This window comes from Peromyscus maniculatus, chromosome X (genome assembly GCF_049852395.1).
Source record: "Peromyscus maniculatus bairdii isolate BWxNUB_F1_BW_parent chromosome X, HU_Pman_BW_mat_3.1, whole genome shotgun sequence".
In the NCBI taxonomy this organism is placed as follows: Eukaryota; Metazoa; Chordata; class Mammalia; order Rodentia; family Cricetidae; genus Peromyscus; species Peromyscus maniculatus.
Window position 1 is genome coordinate 141,224,123 of NC_134875.1, and position 8,856 is coordinate 141,232,978.

General features: G+C 42.9%; 1 protein-coding gene across 5 annotated transcripts in view; it reads left to right on the top strand.

Moving 5' to 3' along the window:
* Phf8 (PHD finger protein 8) overlaps nucleotides 1–8,051 on the top strand; it is a 99,547-nt gene extending 91,496 nt beyond the window's left edge. For all 5 annotated transcript variants that reach the window (XM_006993979.4, XM_015987500.3, XM_042269713.2 and 2 more), the window contains 2 exons: nucleotides 4,338–4,674; nucleotides 5,532–8,051. In XM_006993979.4, the coding sequence (XP_006994041.1) occupies nucleotides 4,338–4,674; nucleotides 5,532–5,620 (426 nt within the window). In that variant the 3' untranslated portion in view covers nucleotides 5,621–8,051. The remainder of the gene's footprint in view (nucleotides 1–4,337; nucleotides 4,675–5,531) is intronic.
* Nucleotides 8,052–8,856: the final 805 nt, after the last annotated feature.

Sequence of the window (8,856 nt, forward strand, 5' to 3'; positions counted from 1 at the left end):
TCTTGTTCAATAGATGATATTTTCATCATTTTACAGGTGAAGAATATGAGGCTCACTTTAAATGACTAGTCAAGGATAAGACAACCAGTAAATTGAGGAGACAAGATTCAAAATTCATATCCTGTAACTTCAGATAACATGCTACTTGATTTTTCAGTAAAATGAAATAGTTAAATGCTTATATATTTTAGTAATTATATCCTATATAAGTGAAATTTAAGAATTGTTTTTCATATGATATTCTATAGAGATATAAAATTTCTGAGAAATGTCTTAGAGACTATTAATTGGGAGCCAGCAGAGATCAAGCAGGCCAAGTAGCTCTTCTTTGACTAAAATTTCCCCATCATTTATCAGTGCCACATAAGATGAATCTTATAAAGGTTTTCTATTGCTTTAAACAAACAGATGAAAGTTACTGTTAGTGCTTTCTAAGGAATAGCTACTATTTGGGTTGATGGGAATTACTTCAAAGAAGAGGCTTTGAAGTTGGAGGTGGTATTAGAGGGTGGGTTTTTTTGGTTTTTTTTGGGGGGGTTGGGGGGGGGAGGTGGGAGGGAACAGGGAAGCATTCTAGGAAAATATTGCTTCTTGCTATAGCACAAAAAGCCCTCTTTGTTTGTTCCATAGTAACTTCTCTCTGATCTCTTGACTGCCATCAAGTGTACATCCTTTGTCACCCATACTCCACTACAGTGTTCATGATTTACTCCATGTACCAAATTGTCTCATGCTTTAATGGCTTAGCATAAAACATTCCTTCTGCCCATTCGCATTAACTACTGCCACTTTATTTCTTTGATCTTCTTCTATACTTCTATATAGCATTATCTCATGGTACTTATGATCATAAAGATATTTTACATCTTTTATTAGAGAGTAGGGATGTATTTAAGTTGATATCCTCATTTTAATGACCACACATGATAAATCAGTGTTGGAGTGAGTGAATGAGTGAGTGAATGAATGAATGAATGAATGAATGAATGAGATTTTTCTGGATTGGAGACTTCATGTTGGGAGATGAGTATAATAAGTAATAGTTAAGAAGTAGATTGTGGGGGGCTGGAGAGATGGCTCAGGGGTTAAGAGCACTGTCCTGAGTTCAATTCCCAGCAACCTCATAGTGGCTCACAACCATCTGTAATGAGACCTGGTGCCCTCTTCTGGCCTGCAGTCACATATGCTGTATACATAATAAATAAATCTTTAAAAAAAAAAAAAAGTAGATTGTGGGGCCTGACAGATGTATCTTTGAGTAAAGGCACTTGCAATCAAGCATGATGACCTAAATTTGATTCCAGGACACTCAGGGTAAAGAAGAGAACCTACTCCTGCAAGTTGTCCTCTGACCTTAACACTTGTGTTATGGCACCACACACGCACGTGTGCATGCACGTAAAAAATAACAGATTCTGGAACAGCTATCACTGACCTTACATCCTAGCTTTACTACTTGGACAAGCTATGCAATTTCTCTTTCTCTGAACTGTTTCATGAGCTTTGTTTAGGATTAAATGCAGGGGTGTGTGTGTGTGTGTGTGTGTGTGTGTGTGTGTGCGCGCGCGCATTTTTATGTCTGTCCTCCTTAGAATGACACTTGATGTAAAGTAAGACTCATTGGCATTTTCGACTTTAATCATTATGGGTTGGCTAGGTGTAAGTAGTCACATAGTGAAATACCATGAGTCAGGCCAGAAAGTTTGAATTTGTTTGGGAGCGTGACAGTAGATTTTTCAACAACAAAGAACTTGGCAAGATGAAAGTACTCCTGTCATAAGGTAATCCACTTCCACTTACATGCAAAAGACAATAGCAACAGTAGTAGGAAAAGTTAAGCTAAGTAATCTAGATATGAAGACATAATTTATGGAATCAGACCAGAGAACAAGCAAACATTTTTTTTTCCATTTTTCAAGATAGGGTTTCTGCTGGGCAGTGGTGGCGCATCCCTTTAATCCCAGTACTCAGGAGACAGAGGCAAGCGGATCTCTGTGAGTTCGAGGCCAGCCTGGTCTACAAAGTGAGTTCCAGGACAGCCAGGACTATCACACAGAGAAACCTTGTCTCAAACAACAACAACAACAACAAAAAGATACAGTTTCTCGGGGCTGGAGAGATGGCTCAGAGGTTAAGAGCACTGACTGATCTTCCAGAGGTCCTGAGTTCAATTCCCAGCAATCACGTGGTGGCTCACAACCATCTGTAATGAGATCAGGTGCCCTCTTCTGGCCTGCAGTCATACATGCTGTATACAAAATAAATATAAATAAATAAATAAATAAATAAATAAATCTTTTTTTTTTAAAAAAAAGATAATGTTTCTCACAGAGATCCACCTGCTGGGATTAAAGGCATGTGCCACCACCACACAGCCAGAATTCATTCTTTTTTTGTTTTGTTTTGTTTTGTTTTGTTTTGTTTTGTTTTTCAAGACAGGGTTTCTCTGTGTAGCTTTGCACCTTTCCTGGAACTCACTTGGTAGCCCAGGCTGGCCTCCAACTCACAGAGATCCGCCTGCCTCTGCCTCCCGAGTGCTGGGATTAAAGGCGTGCGCCACCACCGCCGAGTGCTGGGATTAAAGGCGTGCGCCACCACCGCCCGGCCAGAATTCATTGTTAATATGGGTGAGAAAAGAGATTCCTGGTAAGGGTGTGACTGACTGAACTGAGCAGATTCTGAAAGCAGAGTCTGAATCTCAGCTTGAAAACTTAATTGGATCTGAAACCTTAGGAAAAGTAACTTAGGGCTGGAGAGATGACTCAGCAGTTAAGAGCACTGGCTGCTCTTCCAGAGGACCTGGGTTCAATTCTCAGCACCTACATGGTAGTTCATAACAGCCTGTAACTCCAGTTCCAGAGGATCTTGCACACTCACACACACACACACACATACGTGCAGGCAAAACACAGATGCACATAAACAAAAGGAAAATAACAGCCATTTTGCCCTAGTTTCTTTATCCTTAGAATGAGAGTATAATTCTTCTCATCCTTAAAAGTATTAAGTGAATCATTAGGGAGCAGTGTCTGACATGTATTACTAATACCGTTCCTCTCATCCTCCATAAACTTCTCTGGTATCCATAGCACAATAGAACTTCTGAAGGCAGGTCTAGGCTTTTGTTGCCAAGAGAAAGCTAAGAAATATAGTCATAGAGTTGGAATGTGTGGCTGAGTGGCATTTCAGAAAATAAAGTTATTCACATGTTCTCAGCACCATCTTCCAGGTTCTCAGGGCTCCACGTGCCCATTCTCCAGGTACCTACTACACAGTGGGTAGTATATCCATAGAGCGATAAGTGGATGAACTACAAGGTAGTGGAAGAAGAGGCACAACTTTGTATTCACTTATTCCATCCAAAGGGAGATAGTGAGTCAGTGACCTAAGAGACTGTCGAGTCCTCTGTTCAAAGAAAAAGATCAGCAAAGGGAAACAGATATTTTAAGAAATAGAAAATAATAATGAGCTACTTGCTGAGTTCCTTTCTTGTGTTATATATTTTTGTCATTATTTAAGCGTTCTAACAACTCTGAAAACAGACGAAGCAGCTGAGATTCAGAAAGATCAGTAACTTTAACCAAAGTCATACAGTTTAGAAAACAGAAGCCTGGATTTGAAGTCAGGTTTGCCTTATTCCAAAGCTAACACTTTACTCTCAGTTCATTTTGGCAAGTTTTGTAACAGGGTTAGATACTAGATCTAACTACTTTTCCATGAGGGTTTGGGCTTAAGTTACTTAATGTCCTTGTACTTCTGTTTTGTTATTTGTGAAATGAAGTTTTCCCCTGCTTAGGACTGTTACAAGAATTAAATAAGAAGATAAATAAGCCGGGCGGTGGTGGCGCACGCCTTTAATCCCAGCACTCGGGAGGCAGAGCCAGGCGGATCTCTGTGAGTTCGAGGCCAGCCTGGTCTCCAAAGTGAGTTCCAGGAAAGGCGCAAAGCTACACAGAGAAACCCTGTCTCGAAAAACCAAAAAAAAAAAAAAAAAAAAAAGAAGATAAATAAATAAAGTGCCTAAGCTGCTAGTGTAAATTTAGTTATTAGAAATGCCCATAGTTCACCAAAACCCAAGTCTTCAAAATCATTTAGTTTCTTGCCATTGTACTATTATTAAGTGGTAGTGGTAAGTTAAGGCTACACAATGCCGAAGAAATCACCATAGGTATTGGGAAGGTCCTTGTTGTAGGGCCATACAAGGTAGATTTAGAAGGGATGGGGAAGAAATGGCAAGATGCAGAAACTTATTAACCATTGTCTCTTACTTTCTAGGAAATTTTTCTTTTTCTTTTCTTCACTCTTTAATCTCCCCTCTGACTTGGCTCGTATTTCAGGAGCTGCAGAAGGCCCAAAAGAAGAAATACATCAAGAAGAAGCCTTCGCTGAAGGAGGCAGAACAGCCTCGCCCTCAAGATTCCAATGTCGTTGTGCCAGTGTCTGCACCAACAGTGGCTACTACACCCCAGCCTGTCAACTCCTCCTCACCCCAGCCACCTCCTGAGCCTAAACAAGAGGCTCTGTCCGGAAGTCTTGCTGACCATGAGTACACTGCTCGTCCTAATGCCTTTGGCATGGCTCCAGCAAATCGAAGCACCACACCCATGGCCCCTGGAGTCTTCCTGAACCAGAGGCGTCCTTCAGTTGGCTCCCAGAGCAGTCAGGCCGGACAAGGTACATGACCCAACTGGGGATTCAAATGAGCAATCTTAAAGCTTCCCGATCTAAATCTCAAGTGCTCTAGCAGATGAGAAGACCAGGAAGGAGCACTGAAAGCCAAACTTCAGGTGCTTGTATTTGAGCTCAATAGGCCATGGAGAGGTGGTCACAGTGGAGGAGGGATTGGAAGTAGGTAGTCTGTACATCCATAGATTTAGGAAGGAGTGAAGGACCCAAACAGAGGACCTCTGATCAGAGTAATGAGGAGAAAGGTGCTAAATGGAAACAATAGTTGTGATCATATAGGATATAAGAAATGATTTGATGTGGGGGGACAGAAGCCTGGGAGAGAGAATTCCAACCCTCCTTTTCCGCTCATTGGCCAGAGCCCAATCCCGAGAGTATGGATGTAGTTCAAGGGTACTAAGTTTGGTGTGATGTTTAGGATTGACTAGAATGGGGGTTTCTAATGAAGAAAGAAGACCCTGAGGATGGCACCCACAGGGACACTAAACTATAGTCACTAACCCTGGTGATCAGAATAACATGAATGACATGGAAGCATATTGACCTCCTTCCAGAATTTTCTAAGGAAAATGATTGAACCCAAAGAAGTTGGGGGAGTGGGGGGGTTGGGGGTGGGTGGGAAAGAACCAGAAAACTAGAACTATAGTGTTTATGACTGCTGCTGTAATCAGAGAAGGAAGAGGCAAGCATGTGGCATTGAATAGAAGTAGTTAAGGAGGGCTCCTTGCCCAATATGGCATAAGGATGAAGAACCTCTGTGGAGAGAAACAAAGGAGGGGTGGTGCAAGAGCAGTTGGCACTAAAGTTGGTCATAAACCTCTGCTTACTTTGCCCCTCCTTTACAGGAAAGCGTCCTAAAAAGGGCCTGGCCACAGCAAAGCAGAGACTCGGCCGCATCCTGAAAATCCACAGAAATGGCAAGTTACTTCTGTGAGCCAAGCCCCATCGTGTCCTACTTCATCCCCTTCACCCCCATTGCCTTCTTCGTTGTCAACTCGGGGCACTCCTGGATCCTATGAGCCCCGGACAAGGTGCATTGTCCTGCTTTCTTGGGACTGACCAAAGGCACGGACTATCCCCAATTCTCTTTCTCACTTCCACTATGAGTATCCTACCTTCCTTTTCCATATCCATGAGTAGCAGGTAAATGGGAGAGGTTTCCAACTGAGAAGAACCTTTTCCTGCTCCTCCCACATATTTCCCTTCCACCTTGTCTGTACTCTTTCCCATGCCTCCCCCATATTGGAATGAATGATGAAGAGCAGCATAAAGGGAGCCTGGGCCCTTCAATTTACCCATCATGTAGTGAGAGGCCCAGTGTTCAACATTTGCTCCAAGTCCAGCCCTGTCTCTAAGCCTGCCCACTTCCACCTGGTTTTCCTACCCCTTCCTCCCAATCCAGTGGATATGCCCCACCTTCAGTCTTGTTCCTGAAAGAAGGTTGTGGTCTTTCTCTCCTTTTGCCTCTTTTCATGAGGAAAATGAAGAGGGCCTTTATTGCCCTATTATGGGCCATCTCCAGAGCTGGCCTAGAAAAACTGACTTTATCTGTCTTTGGGGAAAAAAAAGGAAATTCCCGTTACCTTTCAAGGTGGGGAAAAAGGCAGATACCCAAGTCTTTGACCATGACCGTTGCCTAGCCCACCAGAGAAGACTACTTTTGTCTGACTGCACATGAAGCCCCATGATGATCTTCAGGAATCTGCCTGTATTTTGACGACCTGTAGACCATTATCTCCCATAGCTGTACCTGGGTTCCAGCAGGTACAAACCACCCCCTAGCAATCCGAAGTACCTGTCACATTGCTAACTCAGGCTCTGTAGCCTGCTCCTGCCACCTATACCACAAAGCACAGCCTGGACCTTCTGGAGGGGATGTGGTGGGACAACCTAACCCTGCAGGGTCATTTATCAGGATTCTCCATGCTTCTTTCCCGGTCTGAGTTCTGAGTCTGAAGAAGACTTTAGGACTCAAATCTTCACCCTTGGACCTTTACTCTTCCAGACCACAGGCCAATATTCAAGCATAGTGCAGATAGGCTATTCGAGTCTGGATTTAGAAACAATGCCCATCTGTGAAATAGCAGATCTTCTGATCCACTTTTTTTCTCCTTTCCTTTGTGATTGTCACCATTTTCCAGACAGTGCCCCCACCTCGTTTGTCTTGCCTTACTGGCAATCTGGACTTGATGGAGACTGCCCCCTCCAAACAACCCATTTTGGCACTGCCCAAGTGGGAGTGTCCTCTACCTTCCACTCGTCCTCACCCCAGCCTGCCTAGTGCTTCTGGGGAATTTAACAGCTATGATGCAGACCACAGGGAATTTGTGAGGCCTCTCTCTGTGTTATCTTTATGTTTGTGCTCCTTTCTTTTTTCTGTAGATCCACCCCTCCATCCTTCTTGGAATAAGGGGTACTTTAGCATATTTGCTTTTTCTACCTTGGGGACCCCAGGGGCCAAGCAGTCCTCCTTTAGTCACACCAAAGGCAAAAGGCCTGGCTACCTCCCCCTTAGCACGTGAGGACCCTATTCCCCTCCTTTCTACTCAGCTTTGCTTCTCTTGGAGATTTCAAGGCAGTAGTGGGGAAGTCAGGGGGAAGCAGGAGAAGCCTCTGACCCTATGTGGGCAACTTCCTGACTAAAGGCTGACTGTTGTCACCAAAAACAGGTCCCTAGCCCTGTCACCCATTACAACTCCCTCTTGATCTTTCAAAGGCAGCTAATTGCTAGCACCCTCTCCCCACCCATTCCAGGCCTCTTTTCCCTCTGTTTCTTTGTTAGAAGGTTCTGTGGAGCTGAAACCCAGCCTCTGATGGGCTTTGTTTAGTTTAGTTGGGTTCTCAGAGTCTCCTGTTGTTTTGTGTTGTTTCCAATGAAAAGCAAGTTTACCCTCAGAGTTATGCTTTTCCAAAGAAGCTAGTGTGTTTTTATTGTTGTTGTTATTGTCGTTGTTGTTTTGTTTTGTTTTTATGTTTCAGGTTCTAAGTGAAGTGAGGTGGAGAGGAGTTGGGAATACCCAAGGTTTAGAACATGGTGAGATAGTTACCTCTGATCTGCAATCCCCAGCAGAGAGCTGGGGCAGGATAGGAGGGCAGAGAGGGTTTCTATTCACCTTTAATATATTTTTACAAAAAAGCAAACAATTTAAAAACAAACCCACCGCTTCTGTACATGTCTATATTTTTAGAAGTGGGTAGGATTGTGATTTCTGATGCAGGGCCTTTTTATAAATAGGTTAGAGTAGCATCATCCAGATTTCTCTGTTGTTTGTTCCCTTGTTTTTTCTTATGTTGTGTTACTAATGTAATTTATATATTTTTTAGATCTCCCTTTCCTGTAGAGATAAAAGTGATTTATCTTGGCAGTTTTGTTGCTTGACGTTATTATTGGTGGTGGTGGTGATGGTGGTGGTGGTGGTGGAGGTGGTGGGGGTGGAGGTGTTGGGGGTGGGGGTGGGCGTGGTGGTGGTTCGGGAAGTTACTTTCTTTTTGTCTCTTATTCAGCAGTTTATCAGTGGGCATTTTCCTGGGGCCCAACATTACACCTCAGATATGAATTTGGCAGGATCCTGTCCTTAAGGGCACAGCTTAAACACATGAAATACATAATTAAAGCAAAATAAGCAGAAAATAAAAGGTACAACAAATTAGTGGTCCTGAGAAGTTCAGTGGGCATTTCCCTGGGGCCCAACATTACACCTGAGATATGAATTTGGCAGGATCCTGTCCTCAGGGCACAGCTTAAACACACGAAATACATAATTAAAGCAAAATAAGCAGAAAATAAAAGGTACAACAATTCAGTGGTCCTGAGAAGTTCAATGAGGAAGCTTTTAATAGTTTTCATGAGCTACTTTTTATTAGCATATACTAATTATACATGATAATGTGTTTCATGACATTCTTATACATGTATATAATATACTTGGATCGTATTTATTCCTCCCCATAACTCTTTACTGCTACCTTCCCACTCCTGCTAATTTCCTTCTTCCCAATCGGTCCCCCTTCCATTATCATGTCTTTTCTTTCTTTGTTAGCGACTGAGTTTAATTAGGGCTGCTTACAGAAGTATGGGAGTGAGGTTATTTACTGGAACGTTGAGTACCTTACCAGTGAGGAAAATATCTCTTCCTCCTCCAGCAACTATCAACTGCATTCATATCCTTA